At 31.7% G+C, this 21,382-nt stretch overlaps 1 protein-coding gene across 1 annotated transcript in view; it reads left to right on the top strand.

The window, feature by feature from the left end:
- The window catches only part of LOC107445030 (nephrin), a 63,739-nt gene that overhangs the window by 23,252 nt on the left and 19,105 nt on the right, over window positions 1-21,382 (top strand). The window contains exons 8-13 of the mRNA XM_043049932.2: window positions 3,913-4,124; window positions 6,783-6,870; window positions 8,893-9,029; window positions 13,216-13,375; window positions 16,435-16,493; window positions 18,916-19,171. Coding sequence (XP_042905866.1) covers window positions 3,913-4,124; window positions 6,783-6,870; window positions 8,893-9,029; window positions 13,216-13,375; window positions 16,435-16,493; window positions 18,916-19,171 — 912 coding nt within the window. The remainder of the gene's footprint in view (window positions 1-3,912; window positions 4,125-6,782; window positions 6,871-8,892; window positions 9,030-13,215; window positions 13,376-16,434; window positions 16,494-18,915; window positions 19,172-21,382) is intronic.

The following is a 21,382-nucleotide window of genomic DNA, read 5'->3' as shown; positions in this document are numbered from 1 at the left end:
TAGAGGAAATAAAAGAGCATTAAACACTTGAGGAAATTGCACGTATTCGATAATTTCTCAGCATTAAATATTCGTTGTTGAGAAATTCATAAAAAGTTAAAGGCTAAATGAACAAATTTAAAAAAATGCTTAAAATAATACACTGGCTTATGTAAGTATGCATAAATATTATCTTAATAATTCCTCATGCTTAAATATGGGCCAATTTTTCTTTATTCAAAACCATTCTGAACATAAGTGTAAATTAATTTCTACAGCAGTGTAAATTATACAGGTGCAATTTAACACATTGCTGACCGGTCACGAGTTAACTCGTGTTTTCGCGGCCAAGCGTTGATGACCGGTCACGAGTTAACTCGTGTTTCCGTGACCAAGCGTTTTAAAATAGTCTCGTGGTGACTATTTTAAAAAGTGGGCGTAATTTTCCTTAATTTCAATTTTACTATTTAATTCTCTACCAATTTATTATAACTTCACGAAACTTGATACATTTGTAAAACTTCCGATGTGCCATTACACGAAGGTGATTGTCATACTTTTTATCATACGAAAAAGAAATATTAAGAGTTGAATAATAAATAAAAATTTTTTAAAGTTTATTTATATTGTTTTACGACCAACATCCGCTTTCAAAAACATGGGGAAATTTTCAGATAAGTCGCCGGTCAGCAATGTGTTAATATCTCTAACAAAATTCATCAGTTCCTTACAGTGGCGTAGCGAGCTTAACTCGCGCCCGGGGCACAATACCCTTTTAGCGCCCCCCCCCCCATTCGAAAACCATAAAATATTATATGTAAAATATACTCGCAAATAAATAAATAAACAAAGTAAAATAAATAAAGTCATAGACTCAAGCTAGGCTTTAAATTTGAGACAAAAAATGTAGTTGAGAGAACAAGACTAGATTTTGAAATGTATATGATCATCTAGAATTAGTTCAAAAGANATTAACAACCGTTAAAGATACATGATAATTTTCTCAAAAGCTGAAGAAATTTGGAGCTGGCTCCAAAACCTTAATGTCGCGGAACCGACCTTATGTTAATAGTCGTCTATTCAGTCTTCTTTGTTTCGTATTATCTTCTCTCGTTTTAATGGGTTAAAATACCGTAAATAAATTAAAGCGACTTCAGTAGTTCGAAAGTTTTCACTTTCTTTTTTACCAAGAAAATTCTGAGAGCAAAAGCATTGCTAAAAAATGACGGAAATATTAGAAACCGCCAATGATTTCTCGCGAATAATTTGATAATTTCATTGGTCTATAGATTTCTTAAATTATGCACCTCTTGAATTCCAGATAAGCAACACAAACATTTTGACTATACGTTCCAATTGATGAACGTAGTAGTTTATTTTCGCTCGCTTACGAAATAATAAAATTTGCAATATATATTACAATATTTGTAAAATAAATATTGTCTACATACCTGTATGATCTTCTAAACTTAAGTCTACTAAACCTTGCATGCTCTTCGATCATTTAATTCCATGAATAATAATTTAAAAATCCTTGAATTACAGATCCTCCTGGAAGACCAACTATAGAAGGATATAGAGTACATGAGAAAATCAGATCTGGGGATACTGTCAGTATCAGATGTGTTTCTCGTGGAGGTAATCCCTTGGCTTGGCTGGTATGGACTAGAAATGGGGATTTTGTAGATCATTCATACATGACTTTAGATGGTGAGGCTGTCAACGAGATTACATTTACAGCTTCACCAACAGACGACAAAGCTCTTTATTTATGCAAAGCTTCTAGCTCAATGACACCAGTACCAATGGAAAAATCTATAACATTAAAAGTACTTTGTGAGTAGAAAGCTAGTTATTTTTGTGTATATTGATAATAGCTGTCACAATGAGTTCTATAATTTGTTTGGTTTCTTTAGGTTACCCGAAAAACCTAAGCCCGGGACTGTCAATTGACGCAATTTTAAATGCCCCTGTGACTTTGAGTTAACAAGAATCGCGTATTCAAGCCAGTCATTATGAATACTATCGATAATTAATCACTTTGGTCCCACTTTCACTCTTGAAGCATTGATGTTACTTTAAAGGAGGGAAACACATATTTTCGAAGTAATTAATTTCTTAGAGGAAATAAACGAGCATTAAACACTTGACGAAATTGCACGTATTCGATAATTTCTTAGCATTAAATATTCGTTGTTGAGAAAGCATAAAAAGTTCAAGACTAAAAGAACAAATTTAAAAAAATGCTTAAAATAATACACTGGCTTATGTAAGTATGCATAAATATTATCTTAATAATTCCTCATGCTTAAATATGGGCCAATTTTTCTTTATTCAAAACCATTCTGAACATAAGTGTAAATTAATTACTACAGCAGTGTAAATTATACAGGTGTGATTTAACACATTGCTGACCGGTCACGAGTTAACTCGTGTTTTCGCGGCCAAGTTTTGATGACCGGTCACGAGTTAACTCGTGTCTCCGTGGCCAAGCGTTTTAAAATAGTCTCGCGGTGACTATTTTAAAAAGTGGGCGTAATTTTCCTTACTTTTCAATTTTACTATTTAATTCTGTACGAATTCATTACAACTTTACGAAATTTGATATATTTGGAAAACTTGTTGTGTGTCATTTTCACGCCTGCCAACTTTTAATCCTTTCAAGGATGACTTTCCTCAGTGCTAGTAAATTTAAATTTAAAATGCAATTTTAGACAGTAACATTTGCTGTATTTTGAACAGGCTTATCCGGATTACTAAAACAGTATTACATATTAATATATATGCTTAATTTTTTAAAAAATAGTGGTGGGTTAAAAATATTATAAGTTAAGTTTGAAAATGCCAGGAATATGTAGAAAGCATATATTTTACTACCATTTTAAATATAGAAATAAAATTTTACGCCAAATGCGTAAAAGTTGGCAGGTATGCATTTCACGTACGTGATTGTCATACTCTTTATTATACGAAAAAGAAATATTAAGAGTTGAATAATAAATAAAAAAATTTTAAAGTTTATTTATATTGTTTTACTTCCTACATCCGCTTTCAAAAACAGTAACATGGGGAAATTTTCAGAAAAGTTGCCGGTCAGCAATGTGTTAATATCTCTAACAAAATTTATCACTTCCTTAAAGTAGTCACTAAAATTCTATAGCAATTTTAGTCACATCATTTTAAAAAAATGATAGAAGTTGTAGTTAATTAAATTAGGAACAAAGTGCTTGCAGTAAACAACAAAAATAATGTCTCCTATAACTGAAACCCTCCACAAGATACTTAAATGTGGTTTGATTAGACCACTATGAAATTAAATGAGTTTACGAAAGAAGCATTTAATACAAAGTCTAGTAAAAATAAGATAGTGGTAGCAAATATAAGTCTAAAAATTTGTTTAATTTTTTAATATGATTGGTTTGTCTTATTTACTTGTCAAACACTACAAATTTAATTCACAAATATATATGATAAATTTCTCTCAATTACTTAAAAAAAAGAATTAGGATTCATGAGCACAACTGGTTTACTTTTTAAATAGTCTGCGCAGACCACTGATAAAGAACTGTAAGGAGGCTTTCTGATGTTAGAGGTAATGCCACTGATCACTAGTATGAAAACGTAATAATATGTTAAATTTACACCAAGGGGATATTTCTTTCTGTTACTTATCACTCTAGTTTTAGAAAAGAAGAATAAGTTAATTTCAATCCAACTATGTTATCATTAATATTAATATATTAAGGTATACAATATTTACTTGTTTTCTTAATATGAATTCTAATAATGGTTGTATAAGAGTTTCATTATGAATTCTAATAATGAAACTCTTATACAACCAATTTTTTCTTAATTGAAAAAAATTATTCATCCTCTTATAAGTAAGGACGAAAAGATAGTTAAAGTTACCATTATACTTATATTGATTGTTAGACGCTCCGTCATCTATCACTATTGAAGTTCCAAAAGAAGCAAAGCCTGGCGATGTCATCAGTGCAACTTGCAAGACTGGAAGGAGCAATCCCGCTGCAGAAGTCACGTGGGTCGTAGATGGAGTCCCATTTATTGGTGAGAACATCATAGAAGAAGATGAAAATGGTGGATGGACTTCAACTTCCATGCTGAACGTTAACGTCACCAAACAGGTCTGAATTTTATTGTTTTAGAGCATTTCTGTTATCAAAAAATTGATCTGAAAACTTTCGTGTTTTAACTACTATTTTAATTTTTTTTTTAAGGAAAATGTTAATGCTATATCAAATTCATCTGCTGTGCTCTCTTAAAAATATCTTAAAGAGTGGTAGAGATTTAAAACTAAAATTTTACTGAATTTTGAATAGCTAATATCAAGGTAATTGGATCTAGGTCAAGTTAACACGTCGAATGCCTCGTTAATTTTACATGGCTTGCCCGTCTGGCCAAACGGTTTAATAATTACAAACTAAATTAGCAAGTATCAGACAGATTCTGCTAGTTTTCTTAGAGGTTTAGCATGATGTGTAAAAAAAGGGATAAATTAAGTAAGACCACGAATTTTTAGAAATAGTGGTGGATAAAAATCTACGAAATTGAATTTATTAAACCAAGAATCACAATTTATAAACTACAACTTGAAAATATTTATTCGCTGTCCGGAGCAAGTTCGCATGTCTGTGTATATAAATAAAACTATTTTTGTGTGTTTTATATTGCATTAATTTCTTCAAACCATTTTAGTAACGATAATAATATTAAAAAAAATTAAAAATTCACTCGAATTAAGTGTTTCTAATAATCTTGGCTTCATCGGTCACCGGTGACCCCCGTGGCGCAACGAACAATTAAAACACCAGTCAAATGGCGGGCCACAACTTTATCAAAATTGCCGGCAAGGTGGCCGAGCGGTTAGCGTGCCTAACTGCGAAGCCATAGGCTGCGGGTTCAAATCCCGCTCTGAGCATGGATGTTTCTCTCTCTCTTTGTGCTGTCCTCTGTTGTGCGTGTGTATGATGTGTGAATGTGGCCCACCCTATAAACGGGTTTGTGGCAGTGTGGCGTGGGCAATGTTCCTCGCCTCCGTGACTTTGGTTCACAGGTGCCCACTGGGTAACGCGAAATGAGCAACAATTCTGGCATAGTATAGGCAAGATACAAATTCAGTGCCTGCCATTGGAAGAAAGAAAAAAAAAACTTTATCAAAATTTTATATAGGACTCTTTTATGTTAAAAGGAACATTAAATATTACAGTCAGATTTTTATCAAAGATTTTTTAATATTAAAAAGCAAAATAACAAGCATTACAAATAGTGCTTGTTACGTATCATTTTGAATCTTCTCTTAATCAGAAACTTAATGACAAGATTTTTGTTCGTTTAAATTTAATTCTGTGATAAATTAAAAAATTCTTTCGACTTATTAGGAATTATAGCAACAAAAAAAAATTTATTAAGCATCTGAAATTAATTTTCTTTTCTTTTCCACTCATGCGATATTCAATTCAAGGAATTTAAATAAAACATGATATCCATTCCCTCTTTAATGCGTTTTAAAATTTAAAAATGTAAACAATTTCGTCCAAAATGAGTGGTTTCAAAAAGTTAAATGGGAGAATTTCTTCGAGAAAATTCTTGATATGCACTTGCTAAGTTATATCCACTAAATACAAAAAAACGAAATAAAAAAGAGAAATATACACGATTATTTTTGCATTTGAGTACATGTTTTCTTGCATACAAAACCTGAGAGATAAAGTTTTTTGCACCGTTGGTATGTTAAGTTTCACAGAAGCGAGGAAATTAGGTTCTTTAAACGAAAGAAAAGTATTTTAAGCCCATATAAATTTTTTACGAAAATTGTCAGCAGGAAAACGACAACTAATATATTTTAGTTCGCGGGCCGGATCATCACCTCCTACATCAAGAAGCCTCCACACTGTCTTTTATAAGAAGTCCGCGCAGACTGTTTAAAAAGTGAACCAGTTGTGCGCATGAACCCAAAATCTTTTATAAAAGTAATTAAGAGAAATTTATCTTATATATTTGAGAATTGAATCTGTAGTGGTTGACAAGTGAATAAGGCAAACCAATAATATTCATAAATAAAACAAATTTTTAGTCATATATTTGTTACCACTTTCTTATTTTAACTATATTTTGTATTAAATGACTCGTTCGGTAAGTGGATGTCCTTCATAGTGGTCTGATAGGACTATCTATAAAAAACCGTGTGGAGGCTTTCAGTTAAAACCACTGCTGTAAACCAACGAATCTAACGAAAAAATAACTGAAATGGAATATATAAATCTGGATATATTAAATATATAATCTGGATATATAATCTAGAATATATAATAAATTAATCATGCTTTTATTTTGTAAAAACAGGGAAGTCATGGATGAAAGCTAGACGGAAAAGAGGAAAAGCTGGTAGTTAACCCACTTCAGTTTTAGCATGTTTTCGGGAGGAGTTAAACTATTCTCTTTTTTAATTATTCAGCTGCATCTACTTTTCTATAACGAAAGAAGCTGTTTTATATAAACGCTAAAATTGTAAAAAAATTGCGGTAGTTACAGAAATTTAATGTTTCTTGAAAAAAATGTCAGAATGAAATGCCTTTCGTACCAGTTTTTGCTCTTTTCCGTCTTGCCATATGTAGGCTTTCTGCCCTGAGGGAAGTTAAATTTTCAGTGGCCTTAAAACATTTAAACTACCACTTTTTCTTTTTTGAGAAGTCGAAAGTGGTAACCCTGATATATATTAATTCCCAGAACTTATTAAGTTAAATTAAAAAAAAAAATATATATCCCATTTACTTCTTTCTTAGGATCGCAGTGCTAAACTCTTTACTTGCTACGCAGTGAATCAAGAACTAGGCGAAACGAAGCTTCAAACATTAGCTGTGAGCATTTTGTGTAAGTCATATATTCAATTAGCATGATGGATATTTTATTAATGGATGGATAAAAAAATAATAGATTCCACCGTATTCAGGACTTTTTGGTTGAAACAATTTTTGGTTGAAAAACGTTTAACATACCCCTTACATAATTTGACCGGAACAATTGGAATTATTTCAAAATATGATAAATTACTATTGAGGAAGGAGAAACATCATTGCTAAATTGATTGAAAGGGTGAAACTTGATTCTAATATTTGATTTCCCACCTTCACTCAGTTTTATTCGGCAATGGATAATTCTCAGTTTCCTCCAGACTTAAAAGGCAACTGTAGAAACAGAAACTTCGAAATTTCTTTTCAAAGAAAGAAGCAGGAAGTTAATGATTTTTTTTCTCTATTGCTGCAATGTTTTGTCATTTACAATGTTTTTTTTTAGAAATCAAAACGTATCAAAGTGGTGGCGGTTAGAGCATTTCTCTGTTGAAATTCCTAAGTCTGTATAGTGTCTGTTGATACCATGTATTACACATAAAACACTTTAACAGGATGCAATTCAAAATCGAAGCGAAGTTTCAGAATTTCTGAATACATTTAATTTTTCTTACATATTCCTTTTCAACTTCTTAAGTTTGTACAGGATCTGGTACATGTTATGTGTTGCATATAAATGACTTCATTGGATGTAGTTCAAATACGTCACAAAGTTTTGGAATTTCTCCATATATCAGTCTAATTTCTCTTAGACATTCTTTTTCCCCGTCATAAGTTTGTACGAAGTATGTTGTGAGGCATTATTTACAAATGAAACACTTTCATTAAAAGGAAATTGAAATAAGGCACGTAGCTTAAGAAATTTTCAATTGTACTTATCGGAGCAATGGTGGCTCAGGAGATAGAGTGCGATTGATAAGGCGAGCTGAGTACTAGTCCTAGGATGGCTGATCGATACGAATTTCACAACCGGCTCGTACAGACCATAGTACTGACGTAAAATATCCTGCGGTAGACGGATAAGGAGTTAAGAGTCCCTTTGCATCAAGATAACCGTGTTATTTTTAGTGGTTTTCCCTACCCTGCAGCTCAAATTCGGTTAGTTCTATCAAAAAGTCCTCCACGTAAGCAAATTTTTCCCAATACTTAACACGTTCACGCCGAGTGTTGCGCCTGAAAGCGAGACGGAAAAGAGAAAATAATGGTAGAAGAACTATTTCAATATTAGATAATATTCGAGAGGAGTTAATCTATTCTCAACAATAACAATTCACTGTAAGGAAATTTATCACGGCGAAGAAGCAATTCAATATAAAAATTGCATCCGTTAAAAACAATTGGCAGTTATGGATTTTTATTATTCCCGGAAAAAAACAAAAAATTTGAATTTATTTGTTACCAGTTTTTTCTCCGGTGCGCAGCCCGATGAGACAATCTAGCGTGACCCGCCGGTGGGTCACCTCGGCGTGAACGTGTTAATCCAGGAGTTTCCTTGTCTTCTGAACAGTATACAAAATAGCAAGTCTGCGGAGTTGAACATTGGCAGAGATGCCAACTGCTCCGAGCAAGACAAAATAATTTAAAAAACGGTTAATTACTACTAACTACAATTTGCAAATATTTGTATAATTTTGCTAATTTTTTAACAGGTTTAACATGATTTAACTATAATTAAGTGGTGAATATATAAGTCTATTAACTATTTAGGAATAGTGGTGGATAAAAATCTAATAAATTGAATTTATTAAACAAAGAATCACAATTAATAAGCTACCACTCGAAAATTTTTATTCGCTGTCCGGAGCAAGTGGGCATCTCTGCATTGGTAGTCGTAATCTCAAAATCGGGTCGGCTGTTCAACAACGACCATAAATGGAAAAAAAATATTTTTATTCAATCCTCTTTAGATACTGTTGTAGTTTTAAAACAAAATTAGGTCACGTGGTATGCCTCAAACTGGAATACTATTTTATAAAAATTATGAGAGTTGAAACAATACAGTTTTATTAATCATGGAAATTTACAGTCAATTTGTGATTTACAGATGCACCCGATCCACCATCCATTTTTGGATATTCCGAGGGGACTCCCATAGCAGCTGGTAAACTGCAGCGTCTTACTTGTGTTTCACATGGTGGAAATCCACTTCCCGATCTGAAGTGGTACAAAGGAGAAGAAGAAGTGAGTATATTACTAGAGAGATTTTGCATGGCTTTCCATCCATGCAAATTTTACTTAATTTGACAGCTTGCTGATTATGGAATTGAGAAATGCTATGACAACTGGGATCTGCTCTTGGAATTTACATTTACTGTTTAATCCCCAACCGATCAATAATTAATTAACACTTTCCCATGTTAGCAACAGAATATTTAATGTGACAGTGAAAAAAAAACAGTTAAAGTAAGCAGAATTTGCTTATGCTTGCCAGCATTTTACCACATGAGTATTGCGTCTTATATGGTTTTACTTTGTTTATATGACATGAATCTTAAAATCATTGTTACCCAATTTTTTTTTTTAAATTTACTAAAGCATAAAACTTACTACAATTTAAAATATTTTAGTAGTTAGGTTTTATCTGCGCTTCATAGAGTTCTTTTAGTTAACCTTTTCGGGACGGGCGAGTCATATATGTATTCGTACGGAATTAGAATCCGGATAGTAAAAAATAAAAAGCGGTAGCTTAAGTTTGGGCATAGCTAATTTGACAAACTTATTTTTGCTTTCACTTTAAATTTAACGCATTCAATCCTAGTGAGTTAAAAGTTTAACTGTGCAATTTTTAATTCGAACTAAGTAGTGGTGAATTAAATAAATCAAACTATTAATACCTCGCCTACAAATATACTACTGCTATAAAAAATAGTTTGTCTACCAGTTTTATCTTTTTTACCCTGATTATCGGCACTCTGAGAATGCATATATGACTCGCCCGTCTCGAAGAGGTTAATATGTTGCCGCAAATGACAGCCAAAGCCGTCCGAATTTGGTGATATGTTTACAGCCATCCTCTGAGTGTAATCCACAGAGCTGCTTCTACCCAGGAAAATAAAAACACTGCTAGTAAAACCATTTAATTTCAACTTGTGCTCGAAAGAAAGAAATGTCTGTCATTACAAGGACTTATTAACTGTCAATATCTATAACAGGAAACAGATTTGCATGTCAGATGTAATGTTTAACAAGTCCTGGTAGACAGGGTTCCGTATTCCTCTCAAACACAAGCTTGATTTGAAACAGTTTTAATTTCATCATTTTGGGGGGGGGGGNGGGGGCACAGATATCCTAACTACCATCTCGAAACAAATATTAATGTGGATCTATTAATTACCACTTTTTAAAAAATAATTATTTATATTGTTTAATGTGAATGTTTGTTAGCTGATACATACCCTTCAACTGCTACGGAATTTCCGTAGTTTCAGAAACCTTCTTTTCAGACGGTAGTAAAATTAATGTCTTAATATTTTAAAAAAATTAATTTTAGCGTAACTTGTCCACTATTACTTATAAAAGTGCAGGCCATAGGGCTAGATTCTTAAGTTCTGATAAAAGTTTTATGAGAGATCCATTTGCTTTAAAAATTTCTACTTTGGTTCGCTACCACTAGAAAGAATTATTTTCAAAATCCTCATAAGTTGGAGGGTATGCTGATACTATCTAGCAGAGCGTCAAATTTAAAATAAGGCGGCGAAACTATTCGTGACCTATAGACACTAATGTACAGTTGTGGACGTATGCCTGTTTCAGTGATGCCAACTTGCTCCGGACGGCATATATTTTATAGTGGTAGTTAGGACTGGGCGATATTAGAAATTATATATCGTGATATATCGTCAGTTTTGCATCGCGATATAGCGATGTATCGCGATATAGTATTTTTGAATTTTATTTACTTTAAGGCACAGAAAGTCAGANCGGAGCAGTTGGCATCTCTGCTATAGACAAGATACTATCGTACAGATGTTGTTGTTGTGGACTTATGCCTGTTTATCAGAGATGCCAACCTGCTCCGGACGGCAAATATATATTATATAGTGGTAGTTTATGAATTGTGGTTTTTGGTTTAATAAGTTCAATTTAGTAGATTTTTATCTACCACTATTTCTAAATAATTCGCAGGATTACGTAATTCATCACTTTAAAGTTCTAATGTCATGCTCATAGATGCCAACTTGCTCCGGACAGCAAATATATATTTTAAAGTGGTAGTTTATCAATTGTGATTCCTGGTTTAATGAATTCAATTTAGTAGATTTTTATCCACCACTATTTCTAAAAAATTCGTAGACTTATATAATTCACCACTATAAAATACTACGTCGTTTTATGCCTTTAAAAAAGCAAGCAAAAATAGTCAAATATTTGCAAAATTTACTTAGTAGTTATTTACTGTTTTTCTAATTATTTGTGTATATATGTGTCCGGAGCAGTTGGCATCTCAGATGTTTAGGCAGAGGGGGTGCGATCTAGGCCCAAGAATTCGACTTCAACCACACCAAACGTCACACCCGTTTATAGGACGGACCCATTCATTCATCCACAGATCGTTATTTTGACCTGAATCTCGATCTCCAATCCAGTACCCCCAGAGGTTTTGATTTGTTATGGGAATATGGATTGTACAGAATGTTTTAATTAATAACAAATATGAACATCACTAGTTCAGAGTGTATACCGATGCATTTATTTAGTAATACTTCCGAGAAAAATAGATGTAACATGCCTTAACATACCAATTTTTTGTTTGTTTGGGAAGAGAAAAAAAGTCTTGATTAGCAAATTATGGTTACAGCCGTCAATCACTTTCATAGGAAAACTATGACAAAACGTAATAATTTTTACTTCCCAACCTAAGACTGACCCTCAATTCATATGGTAGCCGTAATCAATTGAAAAAGGGAGAAAAAAAAGCGATTCTGACCATGTCCGCTAAATTAAGGATTCGCGGTAACATATTAAGAATGCATTTAAAACTACTTTTGTTTTTATTTCTTAAGTTATACTCTGAGCTCAGGGATGCCACGGACGAAAAAAAATGTAAAAATTGGTAAGAACTCAATTGACTCTTGATTATTTATTATATCTTTAATTATTCAATCAGAAGTACCACGATCACTTTCAAACTATTTATATTTAAATCAAAATAAATATTTCTTATTTCATTCACCCCTTATTTCATTTCTAGTACCCTGTGGTAATCCTGTTTAGAACATACAAAATATCAATAAATAAATTCAAAAAAATTACAACTACCGCTTTTCTTTTTAAATATTTATGTCAAAATAAAATTTTGCTTCCTTTAAATTTTATTATCAAACTTGTAAGTTTTTTACACTTTTTGTAAAAATGCCTATACAAATGGTAGCTAACTTTATGTTTTAATGCATTATTTTTGATTCATTTAAACTAATTCTCCACACAACTACATAACATATAAATGATTTAAAAGCTCATGCAACGCAACTTTATTCCAACTTTAACGAGGTGCAGCTTTTATAATGTTGATATAATTAATAAAAATTCAGAAAGCTTTGGTTTATAATTGTCCAGGGGTGAAAGCGAGACGGAAAAGAGGAATGGCTGGTAGTAAAACCATTTCTATTATAACTAGTTTCCGGGAGGAGTTCTAATTCTTTTCCAAACTATTCAACAATATCTACATTATCCTTGGAAAATATGCACAGTTTCATATATAGACTAAAATTATAAAAGAAATCTTAATAGTTACAGACATTTTGTTTTTCTCGAAAAAAATGCTAAAATGAAATGTCTTTCGTACCAGTTTTTGCACTTTTCCGTCTTGCTATATAAGGGCTTTCAGCATTGTAAACGTCTACCCCTCTATAAAATATTTTGCAAAACGGAGTAATTGGCAGGCCTGAGACAGCCATTTTTCATCACTTCAAATGAATCGCAACCAAATAATTCTAGCGGTCGCTGTTACTAATTTCGCTATTTACATAGCTGCCAACTCTTCCGGTTCTCCCGGAAGATTTTATTTTCATATTTAAAGTGCTAGCGAAATTCATGTTATTTCACTAAACTTTTTGAATTATAATAATAATTTTAAATCGGTTTGTAATAATTCAACAAATATATAAAAGCATATTAGTTCTTACGATAGCGAATTTCAACCTGATTAAAATATAAATATATTTTTGAGGAAGATAGTTTTTCGGTAATTGTTTTACTGCCACTTGGAGAATCCATTCTCGAAGAGAGTGAATGTTGGCAGGTATGTATTTATATATTAACAACAGTCTAGAGTTTATAGGGGTTATAAATGTTGTGACAAATGTGATAATTTTCATTTCCAATGCTATTATTATAATTTGAAAATTGCAGAAATTTCTTGTTACAGATAAAGCAAACAACTAGGCAAATAACAAGTGGAAACATAATTTCACGAGAGCTGCTCATTGTCGTCTCTGCTTCTGATTACGGTGCTCGTTATCAATGTAAATCTAAAAGTAAAGCCCTGTCTGAACCTCTTGTATCTAGCATCACTCTGGCTGTGTTTTGTAAGGTTCCAAATTATTATTTTCTTTTAGATAACTTACAAGAATACTTAATAATGAACTTTTATTCATAATTGAAGGAATTGGGAGCTGTAACGATAAGCCGCATATTTCAAATTAATCAGAATGGTATTTTTTTAAGTTTTAGAAAAGTCCATAAATCTAATAGATTCTCCGAGTTCAAGAGATTATGTTATTATAAGAGTTTGATCATTAGGCATCAATACAAGAGTTACTATCTTTAAATGTTTTGTTTCCTTATTTCACATTGCAGCTCACTAAATTCCGTGGCTTATTATTATGTTGCTATAAAAAATTTACTAGCTTAAATTTACTGAAACTAATTTACATTTTTTGTATAGTTTATAATTATATTACTATAATAAACTTGTCTCGATTTTGGATTTGGGAGGCCTGGGCTGCACTTTAAACTCCATAAAACTACAGACAACCAAATTAGCTTTAAATTAACGTTTTTTTTCAATCACTATTTTCTTAGAAATATAGACCTGAAGTCTATTATTTTTTCTTCAGAATGTCTACCTTCTACGGTAGCAGTTGAAAACTTCATGCTTGACTAAAATCTGAAATTTCACATTAACTCTTTAATAGGCCATTTATTTCTAGTAAAGGTAAATTAAAGTATTTTTGGATTTGAAATTGATATAAGAATCGTAATTGATATAAGGAAAAAAACTAATTTAGCTTATAAAAAACAAAATGTAACTTCTAATGCCATTTTTTTATGGTAAGTATATTTACCACGACCTATTAGGAACTTATTGACTTTTATTTTTCGTTATTTATGAAATAAATTTTATAGCTGCTACAAACTTCAAAGGGAATTACGTATTTTATAACTTTTATACGTTTTCGTAAACTAACAAATGGTTTCCAAATTTATTCAAACCGACTTCAAGAAAGTTGAAGTTATCAACAAATGGAAACCTAAATTAAAAGTGGTAAAAAAGTTTACCATGGACTTTAAAAAGTGGTGTTAAGTATACTTACCACGTCCTTCGAAAGGGCTAAAGCTGATAAGTAAGCATACCGTCAGTTATCTCGATCTCGGGGGCAGTGGAGTTGATATTCCGAAAATTTAATTAAGCAGTCACAAAGTCAATTACAGAAGAATCACTTCCACTTCATTCAAATTCAACCTCTTCAAAATTATCATCTGTAAAATCGTCTTCATTAATTTCACACACATTAATCCTTCTTATAATTCTTTTTCAAACACATCGACGTACATACGACGGGGCAAAACATATTTTCAGCCCCAAACCCCAACACACAGACAAACTTATCAAACTGCTAACCAAAGCAAAATATTTCCTTTTACTTAGTAAAATGAGTTTAAAAAAATCATACTAACAATTTCCCTATGCCTGAGTCTTCTTGGAATAGTAACTTAATTGCAATTTATACGAACCCAAGAAATACATGAGATCGTCAAGAAAGCGGTTAAAAAGTAGATGCTGTACGAGGTAAACTGAAAGTCCTGATTTGTACCATCAATTAACCTGTCACCACAGTTAGAAGGTAATTCAAACTTCCGCTAACTTCCAAATCTGTTGCATGCTGTTCGAACTAATTAATGAGCGAAATATTTATACTATATTTGTAGTATATGTGCATAATTGGGCAGGTAGATGAAACAATCGTGAATTTAATGATAGAAGCATAAAACTCGTACACATGTACCACACATATAAAATTTTAATTTTTATTGGGATTTTATTATTTACTTTTATCTTAGATTTAGCCCAAAACAATAATGGAGAAACTTCAAAACTGCGGCCTCTGAAATTTTTTGATGCGCTCTTTTTAAATATTTTATGATCATTTTGATTGATTTCGAATAAATGATGACTAAATTTATTACTTTGTGCAGTTTTCTATATTAATCAATATATGTCACTTGAGGAAGTATCTGTCACCTGCTCGCTTCTCTTAACGACCCCTACTATTTCTTCGAAATTATTTTGGTTTCTTGATCAAGAGCAGATTTTTACATTAAAAGTATTAGCCATTATTCCATTTTTAATATTCTATGCCACATTTCATTTATAATATATTTATTTAAATAAAATTTTATGGATTAATTAATTGAATGTATGAATTGATGGTAAAGTGTTTACACTTATTTTATAATTTGTCCATTATTAGTCCATTAGATATTAATACCAGATGTGTAAACATGTAAAAATTTGTATTTTTTGTTCACAAAACCTTTATAACTTCTGAACTACTAATCTGAACTGATTTTCATCTCGGAACTGGTTCATTCAATTAATTCATCGTGAAAAATATCGTCGGAAACAATGCCCTATTTGCTGTTTAGGAAAAGTTCAATGCTCATTCGCAAATCAACTCCACTTTTCTAAATAAAAAAAAAGAAAACGAGAAAGCGTACAGAGGCGAGTTTTTTGGTATCATTTATCATAACATAACAAAGTTTTTGTCAAAAAATATCTTGAGTATTAATTTTTCTGAAGAAACACCTTTTTTGTTATAATTTCTGGACTAATTATTAAATAAGTGTAAACACTTTACCGTTAATTATTTTTCATATAAAATTGGATTTAAATAAATACATTATTAATGAAATATAGCATAGAATATTAAAAATAGAATGGTAACTAATACTTTTGATGTGACAATTTGGTTGAGAAGTAATAGTGGCGGTCGATGAGCGAAGCGAGTAGGTAACATATATTTCCTTAAGTGACATATAATGATCAAAATAAAAAACTGCGGGAGCAAAATAAAAAAATAAGTCATTTCCTTAATAGATAACATTCGAAATCGCCAAAAGACACTTAAAAAGTGCACATCAAAAATTTTCAGAGTCCGGTTATTTTGAATGCTCGCCATTATTTTTATTTGCTAAATCTGAGATGACCTGCTCTAATCCAAAATTGAAGCTGCATATGTGTAGTAGATGTGCAGTAAGTTTTACGCTTTTATAATTAAAGGCGCGATTATTCAAAAAACTGCTGTTCTAGTAGTATAGTCAGAATTTTAAATTCGCTTAAAATAGCATTTCTTTGCAATTTTAGTTCCTCCATCTAATGTCACCATCAAAGTAAGACCGAAGAAAATAAAAACCGGCTCTGAGGTAAGTTCAAATTTTTACATTTTTGTTTATGATAGTGAATTAAAATATTTATTTTTGCATTCATCACAAGTCCACGTTGAATATCAATATTTGCCGATGAACAAACACATTTAAGACAGCGATTTTGTGCTTGTTTCCATTCAATATTTTAAATCACAAGATATATGGACTTGGTAGTTCATCAGAAGTCTTGGTGTTCCAGAGTAGTGTAACAGTGTCTGACAAGGTCAACCCCATACACAGAAACTTATTAGCTTTTTGCGATACGAAACTTTACTAATCTAGATATTGTAACACAAGGTAGGATCAAAAAGTTCCCGGTATATGTCAATTACAAATTATCAAAAAATAGAAAATTAATTTTACTTTATTGACCTTCAAAGAATTTTCCTCCTGCATGCATACACTTCTTCCAGCGTTTGTATAATGCAGTTATTTCATAGAATACCTAGTTATTCCATGAAATAACTGATCCTGGCCGTTAAAGTGTGTAATATGCTATTAATTTGACACTTTAACTAGCTATTCTATGAAATAACTACTAGGTATTCTATAAATTAACTAATGAGAGACAGTTAAAGTGTAAAATAAACAATTTATCTAAAATGAAATAACTAGGTATTCTGTAAATAAACTAATGATGGACAATTAAAATGAAAGAGAAGCAATTTATCTAATTTATGCTGCGTATAAATGGTATTTATGGAAACGTACCATAAAATCATTTGTTACAACAAGGATTACTAAAATGACACTTGGAATTACAAAGAACATTATTTCTAAAACAAAAACATTTTTTGTTGACACACTGGGTTTTACACGAACATTTTTTAAATCCCTGACCAGTACCTAAACTTTGAGCTGTAGCAACCGACCGGAGCGATATTTCTACATCCGGTACTTCTTCGATTTTAATTAATTTTTGTTCGCAGACACTGAACTGGGATCGGGAATATAATTGTTTTATGCGGCCGTTTCTTGTGCCCAATTGGAAAAATCCTTCTTCGGTTATTTTTATGATGATAGCTAAAATAGATTTGGCATCACCTTTTCCTCTGTCAACTTCAGGCACTGGGATACGGACGGTAAACCCCACAGAGGCTTCAGAATGAGATTTATCCGACATTAATTTCATCTTTTTCGCTTGAATTTCTAAACATTTTTTAGACTTTTCTCTTTCTCTTTGAACATTAAGTTCATTAAAACACAATTTGCAGATTTTCTGCTCAACTTCATCTTCTGAAACATAATCTTCCGAACATGATATATGGACAGGCTCCATACATTTGAAGCAAACTATATCTTCACTGTATTCTTTTGAACAGACAACACATACTTTCGAAATGGGATTATTTAATACTGTTTATTTTACTACTTTTCCAACTACTTGTTCAACTACAGATATATGATGTAGATTATTTTACACTTTAACGGGCTGCAGATCGTTATTCTATGAAATAACTAGTTAAACCATGAAATACAAGAGAGTTTTACACTTTAACGGACACGATCAGTTATTTCATGGAATAACTAGGTATTCTATAAAATAACGGATTTCATACTTTAACGGTAACACCTTCAAATTCATTTCCAGCCGTGCGAACAGATAAAAATCTTCTGGTTCTAGGTCGGGAGTGTAAGGAAGGTGTTCCAGAGCAGTATAACGGTGTCTGACAAGGTCTATCCATCTGGCATGGTCACAATCAGAGCATGATGTGATGGAGTATTATTGTGTAAAAGAAACTATGTGCAAACAAACAGGATACAAGTTCAAATTATAATAAAGAATGCTGTGAACACTTCAACGTAAAATTCCAGATTCAGAGACAATAGTATCAATATTTATTCGTCCGTCCGCATGCAGGCGTTGAGTTCGAGGGTTATCTTCGACTCTCGTACAAAATGACATCGTGTGAATCCTGGCTAAATATGGCGCTCGTAACAAAAAGATAAAAAAAAGCTATATAGAAGAAATAATATGCGCTCGACAGCCGTCCACAATGATGCCCCAATTTTTGATGTTTTTGACCCCTCCTTCCCTATGTATCACAGTGTCACACTTCATCAAACAATCACAACCACGTGTCTATTGCATTTCATGTCACGTTATATTGCCTACTAGCTATTCAGATACAAAACGCATGCTTTAGATCATGTTTTAAATTTTATCTTTAAACTTTAACTATATGTTTTGATAATATTTATGAGCATAAGAATAACAATGATGAGATGCTTACTTATTTTGATGAAAATTGTTTAAAAAGAAATAATATAAAAATATTTAATCTTCTGTTCTTTTGTTAAACAAAATGTAAGTCAACACTCATTATTACCCCTTCCTACCCCTTGTTACTAACTGTCATAACTTCCCCAAGCGTGATATCATTTTTGGGCAGCTGCTTGCAATAATTTTTATTTTCAGATTAAATTGTACTGCCAATCAACTCTGAGTAACCCAGCTGCCAACATTACATGGTGGAAGGGGCGAAAAAATGATGTGCAACTTGTTTCCATTTCTGAATCCGTCACCCCCTCTAAGGATGGGGGAGGTTACATCTCAAAAGCTAGTGTCTCTTTAAATGTGACAACAAGTGATGATGGTTCATTATACACATGCCAGGCAGAAAATCTAGCTATTCAACAAAGTGTTCATGATACGATAATCCTTTCTGTATTATGTGAGTGGTGAAAATTATTTTTTAGCTTTAAAAAAATTTGAAATATCTAAAAAAAATCTATCTATAAAAAAATATTGATGTAAACGTTTAATATGACAATCTAAAGGTATTTAAAACCCTTTTTAAAATAACAAGTTGAAAAATTTTTTTTGTTGGAAATTATTGAAAGAAAATGAGTTGTTGCATAATCCGATGCTCGTTTCATAGTGGGTAAAATTAATGTCTGCGTACAAGATATTTTTAATCCAAAATGAACTAACTTACTTTTTTTTTTATTGTTAAATTTTAAAATATTAGTAGAAAAGTTTTATCAATAAATTTTATACAAACTTTTTATAAAATGAATTATGAAAGTTGAATATACTTATAGGGAATAATAAAAAAATAAATATTTACTCTGTTAATTTTGAGAAAAGTTTTTTTTTGTTCAATACTAAAACATACTTATGAGACTTAAATAAGTTTGAGGTACTTATTTTTCCTTCTCAACTCTCTCCCTGCTGAGCTGAAATTATCCCTGGGTATTCCGGGGCGTATGCGGCCCTTTTCCTTCAAGTGCAAGTACTGGCCGATGAGATCATTGACATTGTGTTAGCAACGATGTATTTGAGGAGGGAAAAACTATAATTGACAAGAATAAACACCTAAAAATATATATGCTCCAGTTTTAGTTTTCATGAGTCATGTTAGTACAGTGCTAACAAAATAAACTATCCTCGTTCTCGTTTTAGGACTCAATCTTAATGATTCAAAGGAGACCTCAAATATGCTAATTAATTAGAGTAGACTATATTTTAAGTTATGAAATTAGACACAAAAATGTACTTTTTCTTAATAAAAATAATTTTTTTTATAGATTCAGATTTCTGGTCCCCAAAATACAGGAGGTAGTTTTACGTAATCTTATTATTATTTTTTTTTTTTTTGAACNTATATATGCTCTAGTTTTAGTTTTCATGATTCATAGTAGTAGTGTTAGTACAGTGCTAACAGAAAGTAGCTTTATGTAATCTTATTATTATTTTTTTTTTATAGATTCCGATTTCTGGTTCCCAAAATACAGGGGGGTAGTTTTACGTGATCTTATTATTATTATTATTTTTGAACTAAGGAAATACATAATTTTTTTTTCTCCATTGTCAGTGATAAAATTAGTTAATGAGCATTCCAAAGGTGCCAACTTTACTCTGCTCTTTAGGAAAACTTCTTCTATCGGTAGCTAAGTTTATGTTTTAAAATATTATTCTTTGTTTTGCAACTTTGATTAAAAGTCGTTTTCCCCACCACAGGGAGGCCACAGGAGACTAAAATTGTAAAAAGTGGTCGAAACTCAATAAGTTTTTTTAATTTAATATCTTCTTAATTATTCAATCGTAACTATCACTATAATTTATGTTTCATCCTCTTGCCGTCAGATTAACCGTGGGTGGTTTTCCTCTCCATGTAACGCAAATGCCATGTAACCCTCCATTTGAAATTTATGCGTTCAATTTCATTTACAATGATTTTAACCACCATTATCATACCCTCCAACATTTGAAATGTATGCTTTAAATTTCAATAGCGGGTATCCTAATTGTTTTATTTTTCCCAAAATATTTTACAAAATAGTAAAGAATTAAAAACGAAAATCTGCGGAATGTTAGTTAATTCAGACTACACCTTAAGTGACTGGGGTTGCTACGAACGAATAAAAATGCAAAAAGTGGTGACCAATAAAATTCAAAATTTTATTGAAAGAAATTAAAATTAGCTACATTTCGAGCATATTTTTTTCAGTCTACCATTGAAAGAGGATGTAAATAATAATTTTGCTTTAAATTTAAATAATTTGAAATGCGTGTCATGGTGGTAGTTACGATTGAATAATTAGCGAAATAAATAAACAAAAACTAATTGAATTTCCGCCACTTTTTACGTTTTTAGTGGCCTAAGTGACTTATCTAGGGAATATTCGAGCAACGTGGCGTCTTATATGTACTTTTGAATTATCTTTAGGCAGTGGTGGTCAGAATGACTTTAACCCTTTTGCGCCGACTGTCACAAATAAATACGTGCCAGCATAAAATCGTATCAATCAGGGTAAAAAGATAAAACTGGTAACCAAACTAGTTCTTTAGCAGTTTATTTGTGGGCGGGGTTATAATTGTTCGATTTATTTAATTCACCATTACTTTAGTTCAAAATANGTTATAATTGTTTGATTTATTT

This window comes from Parasteatoda tepidariorum, chromosome 9 (assembly GCF_043381705.1).
Source record: "Parasteatoda tepidariorum isolate YZ-2023 chromosome 9, CAS_Ptep_4.0, whole genome shotgun sequence".
In the NCBI taxonomy this organism is placed as follows: Eukaryota; Metazoa; Arthropoda; class Arachnida; order Araneae; family Theridiidae; genus Parasteatoda; species Parasteatoda tepidariorum.
Note: the sequence above shows the minus strand (reverse complement) of the source record. Positions and strands in the feature narration are given on the sequence as shown.